The sequence below is a fragment of the Hyperolius riggenbachi genome, chromosome 3 (genome assembly GCF_040937935.1).
Source record: "Hyperolius riggenbachi isolate aHypRig1 chromosome 3, aHypRig1.pri, whole genome shotgun sequence".
Taxonomy (NCBI): domain Eukaryota; kingdom Metazoa; phylum Chordata; class Amphibia; order Anura; family Hyperoliidae; genus Hyperolius; species Hyperolius riggenbachi.
This window is the reverse complement of record NC_090648.1, coordinates 221,532,884-221,548,606: the sequence shown is the minus strand read 5'-3', so window position 1 is coordinate 221,548,606 and position 15,723 is coordinate 221,532,884. Positions and strand designations below refer to the sequence as shown.

The 15,723-nt window shown below is 41.8% G+C and overlaps 1 protein-coding gene across 8 annotated transcripts in view; it reads left to right on the top strand.

Moving 5' to 3' along the window:
- Positions 1–15,723, top strand: part of HERC1 (HECT and RLD domain containing E3 ubiquitin protein ligase family member 1) — a 193,207-nt gene that overhangs the window by 78,252 nt on the left and 99,232 nt on the right. For 6 of the 8 annotated variants that reach the window (XM_068275797.1, XM_068275795.1, XM_068275793.1 and 3 more), the window contains exons 15-25: positions 70–291; positions 1,401–1,553; positions 6,470–6,602; positions 7,455–7,646; positions 8,531–8,752; positions 9,320–9,493; positions 9,584–9,698; positions 11,271–11,391; positions 11,682–11,850; positions 14,706–15,030; positions 15,587–15,707. In XM_068275797.1, coding sequence (XP_068131898.1) covers positions 70–291; positions 1,401–1,553; positions 6,470–6,602; positions 7,455–7,646; positions 8,531–8,752; positions 9,320–9,493; positions 9,584–9,698; positions 11,271–11,391; positions 11,682–11,850; positions 14,706–15,030; positions 15,587–15,707 — 1,947 coding nt within the window. Of the gene's footprint in view, positions 1–69; positions 292–1,400; positions 1,554–6,469; positions 6,603–7,454; positions 7,647–8,530; positions 8,753–9,319; positions 9,494–9,583; positions 9,699–11,270; positions 11,392–11,681; positions 11,863–14,705; positions 15,031–15,586; positions 15,708–15,723 lie in introns of all 8 variants that reach the window. The other 2 variants (XM_068275796.1, XM_068275794.1) reach the window with 2 other exon arrangements.

Genomic DNA, 15,723 nt, shown 5'->3' with positions numbered 1-15,723 from the left:
GTTGCATCATATTTTCCGGGTTTACGAGATAAACTGTATTTTATATTGGTTATCTGTGTATTATTGCAGAGAATGCAGCTGGATATAATTCTGACAAGCTTGCAGGATCACACACATGTGGCATCACTACTGGGATACAGCTCTCCCTCCGACTCCTCAGACAGTGCCTCCCTTCCTCTCTCCTATGGCTCTATCTCCGACCCCAGTTATAACTCACAGGGCAGCCATCCAGACACTCACCTGGCCGAGATCCTGATGAAGACACTTCTGAGAAATCTGGGCTTCTACACGGTGAGAACAGATGGATGTTGTAATTACTGATCTTTCATCTGCTGCTGGGTACAGTTGCAGTTTCTGCAGTAGACTTTATGCTGCTAGCAGTCTCTAAAGTGTCATAGTAATAATTTACTGTTAGTGAAGAAATGTAAAAGGACCAGGAATTTTACTATTTCATTTCCAGAAAATCAGAAGTCCACCTGGTTTAGGCAGTACACTATTTTATACTCGCCAAAAATAAAGTCAAAAATATATCTATCAGTGTTGGTGATGTTAATTCAAACTAAACATCAATTGTATGTATCAGCACTTGTGTTACTGGTTGACCTGATTGTACAGTATGTTGAACTGCTCATTTATCTATGCTCCCCATTGTTGCATGTTGTACAGCGCTACAGAATATGTTGGCGCTCTATAAATAATAATATCCTTGCTCAATTCACATGAAGGCAGTGAATATGCATTGCACCTCCAAAAATTAGAGATTGCTGCTTCCACATGTCCATAAGTATGAGGTGAGCCCCAAATCCGTGACATGACCAATCTCTCTAACCTATGGGGGAAGAGCTGAGGATGTCCTGTCCAATAAAGGCTTGCTCTTGGGTCCTCATTTTGTCCTGGTTCGTTGCTTCCTGTCAACGTGGTGACGTCTGCTCAGTGGTTCTATCTAGACTGATCCATCTATCTCGGCTTGTCTCAGACACTGCTTGGGCAGCTGCCCTTTCCTGGAAGGTGTACATTTCGGAGCTCAGGACACTTACCTACCAGGACAATGGCACTGAAGGGGACAACAGATATGGAAGAGAAGGATGGGGGCCAGATGGAAGAACATACAAAATCTATGTAGATAATTTCCTGGTCGAGATTTGAACCTGGGACTCTAGTACTCAAGCAGCTTTCTGTTGTATTGGGAAAAACTGTTAATAGTTAGTATACTGTAGAGAGCTATTTGGGAAAACCTTTTAATCATTAGTATACAGTAGAAAGGGATTCATTGGTAAAGTTAGCAGAACTGCAATGGTATATTGGTCGCCTGCCTTGGCTCCTGCTTGAGTATAGATGGGACAAGGTAGTGATTATTATGCTTTAGCGGGTGAAAGGATTATTTATTTTTTGTATTGTAGGATCAAGCCTTTGGTGAGTTGGAGAAGAACAGTGATAAATCAATTGTTGGAGCATCGTCGTCTGAGAACAGCCAACCTGCTCATCTTCATGAACTTCTGTGCTCCTTGCAGAAGCAGCTGCTGGCATACTGCCATACAAACAGTATAAGTGAGGTATGTGACAATAAATTGAACTAATTTGGGTAGTTAAAAGACAACTGAAGTGAAAGGTATATGGATGCTGCCATATTTATTTCCTTCTAGGCAGTACCAGTTTTCTGGCAGCCCCGCTGGTCTTTTTGGCTTCAGTAATGTCTTAAACACACCAGAAACAAGCATGTGGTTAATCTTCTTCTTCTGCATTCTTGTTCAGGGTCTGTGGATAAAAGTATTAGAGGCAGATGATCAGCAGAACAGCCAGGCAACTGATATTTCTTAAAATGAAATCAATATGGTAGCCTCCATATACCTCTCACTAGAGTTGTCCTTTGACATACATCACCTGCAGTGTGAATGATGTATAACTGCACAAGTCTATCTAGCAAATGATGCTTTGTGAGAAATTTTCAGCGTTTGCAACTCTCCTGTCAAATTAGTAATGTACATTTCTGTATAGTGAATAAAGCGTTCGATGTATTACGAAAATAAATCCACCCTTGATGTCTAAATTGCTATACGAATGAAAATGCCATTGCTTGGTTAATATTTGTCCAGTGAAATAGGTATGGAATATTTTTGGAGATCAATTCCTTGTTAAAGTGTATGAATTAATTGGTGGTCTTGTTTTACACGCATTTTTTTTTTTTTTTGGTACCAAGATGGCGCCCACTGGGCAGCCGTGGTCACGTCGGCTTAAGCCATGTGTACCAAAAGCAATTCCAGGTACGGCTCGGCCGTACTGGGCGAATAAACTACTTATCTTATCTTTTGTTCGTTGAAATGCATTTTTTATTTGATCTTTTTTAAAAACATTTTTTTAGATATTTAAAGAGAATTTTTGAAAAAACAGTAAATGATAGACTGTGTCAAACGTACAAGAAAAAATGTCACCATAAATGCAGCGATCCAATGCTGCAGCAGAGGAAACTCCTGACACAATCTACTAAAATGGCATATACTACAGAAGAACACTTTGTTCAAGCATTTCACATGGCTGCCCCCATGTGAGTCCAAGACAACCTCAAATGGAAGCTCTACAGAGGTGAACAAAAATAAAACCAGGGAACCCCAGGGCCTAAAGGGTCCAGTCACCTTGAGTCCCAAATCCTTGAGTATTATGCAGAAGTTGGAGAACACTAAGCAGTATCCAAATGGGAGTGCAAAAAAAATGACAGAGATTGTAGAACAGACAGAGAAAAGGGTTGAGAAAAAGAGAATAAGGCCTGGAACCCACTAGAGCTTTTTTTGTGTTTAGGGAGCGCTTTCAATCGCTAGCTTTTTCCCTAAAGGCTCTGCCAATGTAAAAAAGATTTGACAAATTCCACTAGAGCGATTGCGATTAAGGAAATCGCAATCGCAGGACATGCAGCATTTTGAGAGCGTTTCCATTCTAATGAATTGTATAGGAGCAGGGAAACACTCCCTCAATCGCTTGTAAAATGCTAACACAAATCCCTAGCGATAGCGTTTTGCGTTTTCTAGTGGATTCCAGGCCTAAAGAAGGAGGTACCAGAGAGATGTACATAATGAGTGATTTAGAGACATTCCTAACAAGAGGGAAAAAACTGACCCAATGTCACTTTTTTTTTTTTTTTTTTTTTTTTTTTTTATGCCTAAGGAATTAGTACATTTTTATTTTACTATAGCATTAGCAATAGTTTATTGAAACGATGTTCAAATATAGCATAATTCCTTGTTGCTTTTACTATTGAAGCTGGGTATACATATGAGATCATAGTGGTTCAGCACACAATCTGTTTTGTTTTTTTTTTGGTTTGTTTGTTTTTACTGTGCCTGGTGTTCCCTCTTACCGTATATACTCGCAAGCAAGCCGACCCGCATGTAAGCCGACCCCCCCACTTTTACCCCAAAAAACAGGAAAAAATGATTGACCCTCATGTAAGCCGGGGGTAGGAAACGCTGGCCGCGTGATCCCCCCAGTATGTCCCAGTATAGCTAGTATAGTGCCCAGTATAGGTAGGTAGTGCTCAGTATAGCAAGTAAAATGCCCCAGTATAGCTAGTATAGTGCTCAGTATAGCTAGTATAGTGCTCAGTATAGCTAGTATAGTGCTCAGTATAGCTAGTATAGTGCTCATTATAGCTAGTGAAGTGCCCCAGTTTAGCTAGTATAGTGCTCAGTATAGGTAGGTAGTGCTCAGTATAGCTAGTAAAATGCCCCAGTATAGCTAGTATAGTGCTCAGTATAGCTAGTATAGTGCTCAGTATAGCTAGTATAGTGCTCAGTATAGCTAGTGAAGTGCCCCAGTTTAGCTAGTATAGTGCTCAGTATAGTGCCCCAGTATAGCTAGTATAGTGCCCCCAGTATAGCTAGTATAGTGTCCCCAGTATAGCTAGTATAGTGCCCCCAGTATAGCTAGTATAGTGCTCAGTATAGTGCCCCATTATAGCTAGTATAGTGCCCCCAGTATAGCTAGTATAGTGCCCCCAGTATAGCTAGTATAGTGCTCAGTATAGTGCCCCATTATAGCTAGTATAGTGCCCCCAGTATAGCTAGTATAGTGCCCCCAGTATAGCTAGTATAGTGCCCCATTATAGCTAGCATAGTGCCCCAGTGTGGGTGGGTAGGTGCTGTCCCTCCCCGCTCCCCCCGCGGCCGCCGCTGCTATTACCTTAGGCGGCGCCGCTTCCTCTATCCCCGTCCTCCTCCGGTAAGTTCGGTAACTCATTCACAGCAGCGCGCCTCTCGCTGCTGTGATGATGAGGAAACCATAGAGAGCGGCTTCCTGTAGCGCGATGCCGTTACTATGTCTCTAGCGGGGGGCGCGCTGCTGTGAATGAGTTACCGGAGGAGGACGGGGATAGAGGCAGCGGCGCCGCCTAAGGTAATAGCAGCGGGGGGAGCGGGGAGGGACAGCACCTATCCACCCACCCATGACTCGCAAGCAAGCCGACCCCCCAACTTTTGGCCCACTTTTGAGGGGTCAAAAATTCGGCTTGCTTGCGAGTATATACGGTATATATTTTTTGTGGATGGAAAAGGGGCCAATCAAATGGTTTCTGTCTCAAAAGGTAAAGGTAGGAATACACTAGGCAGACTCACATATGCAGTTTCCACTATGTGCTATGGAAAACACATGTGATACTGCCTAGTGTGTTCCTACCCTAAGGGTACAGCCTTATTGAAGTTGGTGGTACTTTTTCTATGGTTTTCAAACTTTCACTTCAGGGCACCCTTAGTTTCTTGTAACTTTCTTCAGGGCGCTCCTAGGCAAAAACAACCAACTGCTGTTAAGGTGAAGCAGCAGTTGGTTTGTTTTAGCTTAGGCTACAGGGTCTTAAACAAAACATATGCATAAAATTGTACTTAAAAGGATAAGAACAGTAAATTGCTGAATATTTAAAAGCAGCCACTTGCCATGCTGCTGGCAACAATTGTAAGACAAAAACACAGTGAAGATGGCTAGGAAGAAACTCCCCCCCCCCCCCCCCCCCCCTAATATTGGTTCAAGTGGACTAGAGATTTCTCTGGTCTCAGGTCCCCACAACTAGTAATCAGTGGAAAAGGCCTACAGACCTAACAGTGGGCCAACCATGGGCCTGCAGCTGTCAACAGAAATTTTCATTTTGCCTGTCTTCTGTTCAAGTATCCAATCAGTGAGAATGCCTTTTTTGAATAAATTAATTGATTTATTTTTATTCTGATGGCCAAGTGTTTTTTTTGTTTTGTTTTTGTTTTTTCATTTCATTATGGTGTGCAGACTGGTTAGGAGGGGTTTCTTTGGATTCATCTTGAATTGTGCTTTCCTGGTGATAGTTCTGGAGGAAGAAGAAAGAAAAACTTGAGATAAGTCCCACCTGGTGTATTATCCCAGGATGGTTGAGATGATGATTTAGGTTCGTCGTGGTACACCTGTTCCTGGTTACCAAATGACTGGGCATACACCCTGTAAGCATGGAGAATGCTTCAGCAATGTCACCCCTTCTAGTCTGAGGTAGATGGGTGGTCACACTCCGTATAAAAATTTTAAGTAACTTATTTGGGAGTAATTCACAGCTTTGTAATTATTTAAACTCTCAAATCGTGTGTCCATATTACAAATTAAGTTGTATGCATGCATTGTACCTTGAGCGTTAGCTCTACTAATGTAAATCATTTTATGAACATAGTGGAAATGTAGAGGATTGTAAGCCCTCCTTTATACAATATAAGCATGCATAAAGATGTAATCTTAAAACAAAAACGCAGCAAATGAAGATGTTATATAAATAAACTCCACCAGATAGTGGTTGAAGGATGAATGATGGGTCCATGCTGTAGTACTTTGCATTTGATTTGCATGTGGTTCAGTCATAATTCTAGGAAGATATTTATTACAATACAAGTGGACCTAAGCCCGTTTAAAAACAGGCTAGGTCTGTCCCTAATGCGGCGAGCGGATGCGCGCGTCCACCCGTCGCGCGCACGCCCGCCCCTTCTGGCCCCGTCTTCCTCCGTCTCTCGGCAGTATCTCTGCGTCCCTGCACATGCGCAGTGCACAAAAAGCACTGACTGACGGACGGACATGGGACGCAGCGACACTTGCCTTTTATTAGGTAGGATGAGGGTGTTTCTGCAAATCAGAGGCAGCAATAGCATACGAAGGATCGCAGCGTAAGCTTGCAGATGGGAAAGGATGAAGATCTATTAAAAAACATGGCCACTAAACAAGATACAGTACAGTAGATACAGTACAGTAGTTATAATATATGGTAATGCACATAAATCTTACTTCAAGCTATTTAATAGCTGAGGAATGCAGATTCATACCAGTTATACAAGTATGTTTTCAAATGTGCTAATGTTCTGTCTATGGAACATGGAACCTTTACCGGTCTGTAGAGTTATTTATACAGTATGTCCATTTTCTAATCTAAAATGTGCAGATATGTCTAGTGCTTATCTTGAGAAATGCTTTCTTCTGTTTGCAGAACTCCAGCAGTGTGGCATTGCTTCATAAACACCTCCAGCTCCTCCTTCCTCATGCCACAGACATCTACTCCCGCTCTGCCAATCTACTAAGGGAAAGTCCTTGCAATGGGAGTGTGGGAGAAAAGCTTCGAGGTATGTGTTACTTTGCATGAAGCCCACCGTGGACAGCTCTTACTTGACATTTAGATAGTGGGGACATAGAGGGCCTGATTTACTACTGGTTTCCAGGAATGGTGTCCCTGCATTGGGCAGCAGTGCACCGCAATGTTTGGCTTTTCTTTGTGACCCTGACCCCATTGATTACATTGCATGCAGCAGTGCATTTCTGTCACGCATTAACAGGAATATCAGACATTGCTTTCAATGCGGGCACTGATGTTCTCGCCTACTGTACACAATGTGAACAAGTACTAAAGAACCGCTTTTCCCATATTCTCTAGTCTTGGATAATCCTGGAAAGCCACAGTAAAGTTGTTTCTCATTATTTTTTACTGTATTATGATACACGGATATTATTTTTAGATCTCTATTTATCCTTAAAGAGAAACTCCGACCAAGAATTGAACTTTATCCCAATCAGTAGCTGATACCCCCTTTTGCATGAGAAATCTATTCCTTTTCACAAACAGACCATCGGGGGGCGCTGTATGGCTGATATTGTGATGAAACCCCTCCCACAAAGAAATTCTGAGTACGTACTCTTGGCAATTTTCTTGTCTGTGAACCTTGCTGCATTGTGGGAAATGGCTGTTTACAGCTGTTTCCAACTGCCAAAAAAACATGCAGCAGCTACATCATCTGCCAACAGTAAAAATGTCACCATGTAATAAATGTCAGAATGTAAATCAGGGATTTAAAGATTTTACAATGGGCAAACACTGACTAAATCATTTATACCGAATGTAAAAATGAAGCACTTTTTTTTATTACATTCTTTTCACTGGAGTTCCTCTTTAAGTGTTCTCATTTTTTTTCTCCTTGTAGATGTGATCTATGTATCAGCAGCAGGCAGTATGTTGTGTCAGCTTATAAATTCCTTGCTATTACTGCCAGTGTCAGTGGCCAGACCTCTACTGAGCTACCTACTGGACCTGCTTCCTCCTCTTGATCGTCTTAATAGACTATTGCCTGCAGCTGCACTTTTGGAAGACCAGGAATTACAATGGCCTCTGCATGGTAAGTGATGATCTCATTTATATGTTCATTTTAAGCAAGAAGTTTTGAATCTGGATGATACCATTTTTTGGCTAACTTAAGGTGGCCACTAACTATCCAATTTCTAGCGAAAAATCGTTAGAGCGATCAGAAATTCTGATCGGACGAAAAATCGTTCACTACACCATCAACTAACCAATCTTTGCTTCCTATCTATCATGACCACCAAGAAAATCCAAATTTTCGTTCGACGAAAATTCATTCGGGCGACATTTTTTTTTCACTCGTTCAAAATCGATTGTGTCCACCAATGGAGATTATTTACAACCAATCCGATCAGAAATTCTTATCGCTCTAACGATTTTTCGCTAGAAATTGGACCGTTAGTGACCAGCTTTAGAAGGAAAGCGGCAAGCTTTTGGCAATGAAGCCTTCGTCAGACTGATTCCTAAATACTGACAAACTATAGAACATAGTTTATATACATCGGGCATTGAAAAGGAGATAAATGCCACAAAAGTATTTGTGGGAGAAACAAGACGAACCCTATGTGAGCGTATGAACCATCACAAGTTCACCATTAACAGGAAAACAAAACTAATATGCTAGGCATCCAATGACTGCTTTTGTTGCTGCTTTTCCTCTAAGTTAGCCAATAAATGGTATCATCCTGATTCAAAATGTGTTGCTTTTACTGATGGCTAACACGGTACAACACTACTGCTTCTTATATGTTAATTTTGATAGACTGGAACCTCTTTGTGTGTATTCTGAGCAGTTTTATGTGTTTTACTATGTAATATTAAAAAAAAATGCAACACCCTATTTAACAAACCTTCAGAGTTGCCAGTCTATTTGTAATGCTGTTATACTGCAACATTGTCTTCATTTCTCTTCCTGTACAGGAGGACCAGAACAGGTCGATCCTGCAGGGGTGGTATTGCCTGCACCTGCTCAGTCTTGGGTCTGGCTGGTAGATTTGGAGCGAACCGTAACCCTACTGATTGGTTGCTGTTTGGGGGGAATGTTACAAGGATCCCCCACATCTCCAGAAGAACAAGACACTGCTTATTGGTTAAAGACACCTTTGTTTGGGAATGGCATTGAGATGGATGTTCCTCAGCTGGGTGAGTTATTTGTTCAAGGAACTGCACAGCTAAGTTATAGTAAATGGCAACAATATTACATGCTTGGATGTAAATTAGTCGTATGCAGTAAATGTAGGGACCTAAAAGCAGTTAGATACTATGTGTATGAATTTTGTTAATGGGAAATGTTAACAAATCCATAAGGGATGTTCTAAACTGACACTTCCGTTGGGCGGGGGTTGGTGGCAGCACCCTCCAGTACCCTGTATCTCCAACGCACACACGCCGACAACGCATGCTGAGAGATGTAGTCCGTGGAAGCAAGTACATTCTCTATACTTCCATCTCCTGGACCACATCTACCAGCATGCAAAAGCATGCTTACAACGCTGCTGAGGGATTCAAACTGTGGCCAGTGTGAAGCGAAGATGGCGATTGGGGACCAGAGGAGTAGCACCCTGTAGGAAAGTAATAGTGCACCCTCAACGGCAGTGTTAGTTCAGAACCTCCCTTATGGGGAGGTAAATGAAAAATAATTGGTGCTCCGTTCTCTTTAATGTATATTTCGTTATTTGATATGAGTAAGCAAATCCATTTTTGTTTCAGATAAGTGCATGAGTGGTCTTCTGGAGGTGGCTCTCTCTGCAAATGAGGAACAGAAGACCTTTGATTACAAGCTGAGGCCGGATGTATCCATTTTGGTGGATTTGGCTGTGGGTTCTACCAAGGAGCCAGCACGTAGCTTGTGGATCAGTATGCAGGATTATGCTCTTAGCAAAGGTAAGTGTTTAGGGGGGCGTATCAGTTGAGTATCAGTTGCGTGTGTGCATGAGTAGATTGCAGGTTATAATCCTTTATTTCCATTACCAGACTGGGACACCGCCTTGGTTAGTAATGAATCACTGCTGGATACAGTATCGCGATTCGTTCTGGCAGCTCTGCTGAAGCATACGGCCTTGCTGCCCCAAGCTTCTGGCGAGAGCAGGTAAGCATTTACATAAATACACAAGTTATTCTAATGTTACTTCATTAAAAATACACTGACACAGAAACAACACAGCAGAGCTTTTGGTGTATTTTGATTTATCATGGCGTCTGCTGCAGTGAAGGTAAGTTAGTGGACCAAATTTTCAAAAGCTGTGATTTTATAGAAAACTGATTTGCAATATTTACAAAAAAGTGCCTGTTAGAGGTGACTAGGAAACAGTAAATGTGCAATACGGCATTGTGAACACCATGTCCCAATGTGATCAAGGCAGTGTCTACAGTGATTGCCACTGAACAGCAAGCGATGCTGCTTTATAACCATATGCAGTATTATGCTGTCTCTCCTGTGCCTGCTCTCACAACACTGTTTGCACCATCTCAGGAATTTCTTTACCATTCTGGCATTGCAGCACACCCACTGTGCATCATATAACATAGCCATGCGACCAAACTTTATTTTTCACATCAAGAGACAACAAATACAAATGAAAAAATAAAGGTTATAAAAGGCATCTGCACTGCTTACTTCTCAATGGAAAGCTTCAGTTTCTTGCATGTTGTTGCAGATCCAAGTGCTGTGTGCAGTTGCAGTTTTACACGAGTGCAATTTCCAGACTAGCCAAAGTGTAGGATTGTAGTTTGCGGTACTGAGGCTTAGTAACTCATAATTAGTATGCTAGGGCATAGTGGATAGCACTCTTGCCTTGCAGTGCTGAGTCCCTGGATTGAATCTCAGCCAGAGCACTATCTGTGCGGCATACTCCAATTTTCCCCCACATCCTAAACAAATACAGAGAAGTTATTTGGCTTCCCACTAAATTGGCCCTAGACTACAATGGATATATGACTATGGTAGGGATTAGATTGTGAGCTCCTCTTAAGGCTGCCATACACTGGTCAATTGCCACCAGATCGACCAGCAGAAAGATCCCTCTGTGATCGAATTTGATCAAAGAGGGATCTATTAGCTGCCTACACTGCAAACAGATTTTGAATCGATTTCACTATGAACCCCCCCTGCATACATTACCTGATCCGGCGCGAGTCCCCCGGTCTCCGCTGTCCCTTTTCCGCTCTGGACTCCAGGGCTCCAACTTCACTTTACTTCCTGTTGGGGGAAGTTTAAACAATAGGAGGCGCTCTACTTTTTAAACTTCCTGTTGGGACAGGAAGTAAGTGAAGCCAGCCGGAGCCCAGCACGGAGAAGGGACAAGCGGGGACACGCGCCGGCGGAACAGGTAATGTATTGCTGCTAGCGTCGGTCGTTGGACATTAGAACGCCGCCATCGACGCACTCCCGACCCGCCGGTAATCAAGCTAACAGATCGACGGGAACGATCGATTTCGGACTAAAATCGATCGTTCGGTCAGAGTTTGCGTAACTATTTCACAGCATATTCGATCACAGTGATCGAATCTGCTGTATATCGGCGGGAAATCATGTAAGTGTATGGGCCCCTTTAGGGACAGTTAAGTGACGACTACATACTCGTACAAATAACAATATAGTATGTTTTAGTCATTTATTTGATGTCTTATTATACCAGTGCCATGATACTGTTTTGTGTAGATACCAGCCAGGGAAATCTCTAGCTGAGGTGTTTCGCTCAGTGTATAAGGTCAGGAGCCGACTGCTTGCCTGCAAGAACATGGAACTCACTCAAACTCGCTCCTCCTCCAGAGACAGATGGGTAAGCTAATGACCGTACCCCACTGCTGTTGATCATTTTGTTGTTACAGTTGGAAATGAACTGAAGTTGTTTTATTTGAAAGTATAGAAGTAGTCATCTCAGAAGAGGAAATAAAAATAACAAGTACAGCACTAACTTGTATTCCAGTTTCATTTTTTTGGAGGTAAAGGGGGGCTTGTGGAGTGTTTCTTTCCAGCAGCTATTCACTATAGCTGGAGTGCTACTGCTGTCAGACCCGTTTATCTGCATCATCTCATGCTTGGAACACTGTGATTTGTTTGTATGGACAGGTCTCTGAGAACCAGGAATCTGCAGATTTGGGTTCCCAGGAGAACTCCTTTACCAGAACCATAGATGAGGAGGCTGAAATGGAAGAACAAGCAGAGCGGGAAAGAGAGGAGGGTCATCCTGAGCAGGAAGAGGAGGAAGACCGTGAGCACGAGATACTTACTGCTGGCAGTGAGTATTCAGGTGGACTATGTCTAATTTATGCTTGAAACACATTTCCAACTGCATTTGCTTCAGTCTTGCCTAGAACTGTTTCTTGAAATGGTATCTGTAGGCCGCTGTTACTTCCTGCATGTCCAGGTAATAAAAGTGCTGCTTTCTAATGTCGTCCAATGACATCCACACTAATGTAGAAGTTAATGTGCAGTCAAATTAGGAGTGGATGAGACCAGGATTGTCAAAACCCTTCACTTCCTTTTGCTGTAGCGACCCATCAGAGTTCAGAGATATTATTTTAACAAGCTGCCAGTACAGAAGGGTAGCCTTTGTATCCTTATTTTGTGATCCTTCTTTGCATGGGATCAGTTCAGATCACATTACAGGACCAACCTTGTGAATACTGAGGTTTTGAGCTTCATAGAAAGTAGCATGACAGTAATTAAATCTATTAAAGTCTAAACTTAAAACAAAACACGGCAAAGCTAGCTCTGACTTGTGCTGCATTGCTCCCTGCTGCCTTTTACCTTGTATAGTGGGATGTACAGACTCCCTCCCAGGCAACTTTTAGTTAGCTAGGAACTAGGCCTGGGTCGCTGTTGCCTCGTAGTTCTACCTCACATAGATAAACAAATGGACCAATCAGGTGCCACCCAGGTTTAAATTGATTGGTCCTATTTTAAGCCGCATATATTTGCTTAAAAAAAAAACATAATGCTGCATGAACTTGGAAATATTTGAATCTCATTGATCTGATTTTTGGCCTGGGTTTACTTTAAACTGGGAGCTATGACAGCCGCAACTAGGCAGCAATGCCGCAGCCCATTTTCCTAGGAAATTAGCACCACCTTAGAAAATGGTAATCCAAAAGGTCTGCACATAGTTTAGATTGAACTGTTACACTGGTCCAGCACCCCAACAACCTGCATGGTGTGCGATTCTCAGTACGTATCTTGTACCTTAGAAAATGGGTCACACATGCCACTACACTAGGGAAAAGCATGGTGAATGGTGAGAATATTGCTAGTTTTAATATGTATGTTATTTTAATATTGATGTTCTTTTCTGTCACTTATGATTTGGAAAGTCTTAAGTGATGCTTAGATTTACATGATCAGTTTTTGTTGGATGAGCTTGTGAAGCATTCTAAAAAAACACTTGAGATAGTTACAACTGCTGTAGTTGGGGAAGAGTACAGAAAGCTGGGCCAATATCTGCTTCCTCAGAAAGACCTCTGCTAGAACAGTCGATTTGTCCTCCTTCCCCTTAGAGACCATGTACTGCAGTACATTTTGCTTTTTAGTATTTAAACTTACCAGCTCATTGTAAAAACAAATAATAATGGTACAGTAAGTTCACCCTAAATAGATATCTTGCTGTTAAAAATATTCATGCTGCTATATGTATAGTGTATTGGGTACCTTTTTAGCTAAATTGGTTTGTAGACAAATTTCCACTGAATATGTAAGGGTGCATACACACATCAGACCATAGTCTTTGGAAAAGGCAAGATCACAGACCAATGTTACCCCCTTCCATGTAGTATGCGAGCCATACCTACACAGTCTATTCTATTGAGCTGAACTCCCCATCAGATAGAAATCTGTGCAAGATGCTGCACACAAAGATGCTGGACACATACAACAGATCAGTATCTGCAAAAGATCTGTTCCTGCAAAATGCATTCATAGTCTGAGATCTGCAGATCCTCATACACACCTTGTTTAACAGAGATTCATCTGCAGATCAGATCCACCAGGATGGATTTTCAGATCTGCAGATAATTGTCTGATCTGCAGATGAATGTCAGTTAAACAAGGTGTGTATGATGATCTGCAGATCTCATAGACTATGAATGCAATTTGCAGGGACGGATCTTTGGCAGGAACAGATCTTTTGCAGATACTGATCTTTTGTGTCTGTGCAGCATCTTGCAAAGATTTCTGTCTGATGGGGAGTTCAGCTCCATAGAAAAGACTGTGAAGGTGTGTCTCTCATACTACATGGAAGGGGGTAAAATTGGTCTGTGATCTTTAATTTTCCAAAGACTATAGTCTGATGTGTGTATGTGGCCTTGGGATGGTTAATGAGATTCAAATGCAAATTAATTCCAAGTTGATGCAGCATTATATATATTTACATAATCCAGCATCGACTCAGAATTATTTGCATCTCACTGACCCCATCCCTACTTGAAACTCCAAGGGTGTTTGGTGGAAGGACCTGGTAAAAAAGTAAAAGCAACAGAACAGATCAGCACTGCATGCACAAGTGAAAGATGTATGATGTTCAGTAGAAGATTCAGGGTGCAATATGCAATTCACTTTTTCACCTGAGTTTCTTCCTCGGTGTTATTTTGACAGTTTGTCAATAAAATGCCTTTTATAACAACAGCAAGCAAGAAAATACTAAAAATAATTTTGAGAGTACATTTTCAGATATTTTTTGATGCTTTTTTAATTTCAAAGTGCTGAAAAGTTATTTTGAAGAAAAGATGAAAAAGTATCTCCTAGGAGAAAAGTCAGGAGAAAAATGTAATTGCATATGGGCTAGGGTTTCTTATGTTTCAGCATTTCATTATCTCCAGATATACTGTAGTTGTCCATTAAACTTGTATTTGTTTCTGTACTAATGTATAATGTTAATTTTGTAATTGTTCTGCATATTTTATGTACTATGGGAGCTACATTTTGACAGGAGCTACATTAACTATCCCAATTAGATTGTATGAATATTTCAATACAATCATTCCATTCATGTCCAGGTGCGTGAGGTGTTGATGAAAATGTCTCCAGGTCACTGAAGTTACTGATGTTACTGCTCTCCTGTCCTAAGCTCCCCTCCTGTCTCTTTTGTGTTGCACCTTACAGAAATATTTCAATGTTTCCTATCAGCCCGTGAAGTGGCGCGCAGAGGGGAACGTGACCGAATGAGCCTGGGCTCAGGTGGCAACACAAACGCTGGTGCAAGAGCAGAAGAGCATTCCCCACAACTGGTGGAAGGAAGGAGGGATAGTGCACACCTTGCAGAAGGACAAGACCTATACACAGCTGCTTGTAATTCTGTCATCCACCGCTGTGCCCTTCTCCTTCTTGGGGTGAGCCCTGTAATTGATGATATGGAAACCCCAGCAGAGGACCTTCAGCAGCAGGTTTCATCAGCAGAATCTCATGAAACGACTGCAGTAATGACAAGGTATTCACTAAGAATGAGTCATGTGTGATTGAGCAAACCGTGGCAAACTAAGTCCCACCCAATAGTCACTTCTAATCAAACTGAACTAGTATTGTACATGAATTAGAAGTCAACTCTTCTGCTGACCAATCGTAAACGACAAGTAAAATAATCATGAATTTTATTTTTTTAAATAAGATGTGTCTAAATATTGATTGGTCTTGCATCTTATATGCATTGTGGATTTAAAAAAAAAAAAAAAAAATTTAGTGACATGGATGAGAGAAGGATGGTCTGCTATATTTTCTGCTGTTTGGGATGTCATTGGTGGCAGTGAAACCAGCTTTTTTTTTATTTTTATTTTATTTTTTTGCGGGGGGGGGGGGGGGGGTGCTATTTTGTTGAGTACTCAGCAGATTAGTGTTCATGTCACCACCAGTGGCTGGAAGTGTGACAAGTAGAGGGACCACCACTCTTGTGAAAGGACTGGCAGGGGGAATGGTAAATATTACTTTTATGACCTAGTTCAGCACTAGCCCTCACTTATGTTGTTTGTTTTCTTTGTGGACTAATACAGAAGTGAAAGCCTGACAGCAGAAAGGAGGTCAGTCCATTCACACCCAAACTACAGACTTATTAAATCAAGGAGTGAATCTGATCTGTCTCAGCCTGAATCTGATGAGGAGGGATATGCCTTGGTGAGTGCATGCATTA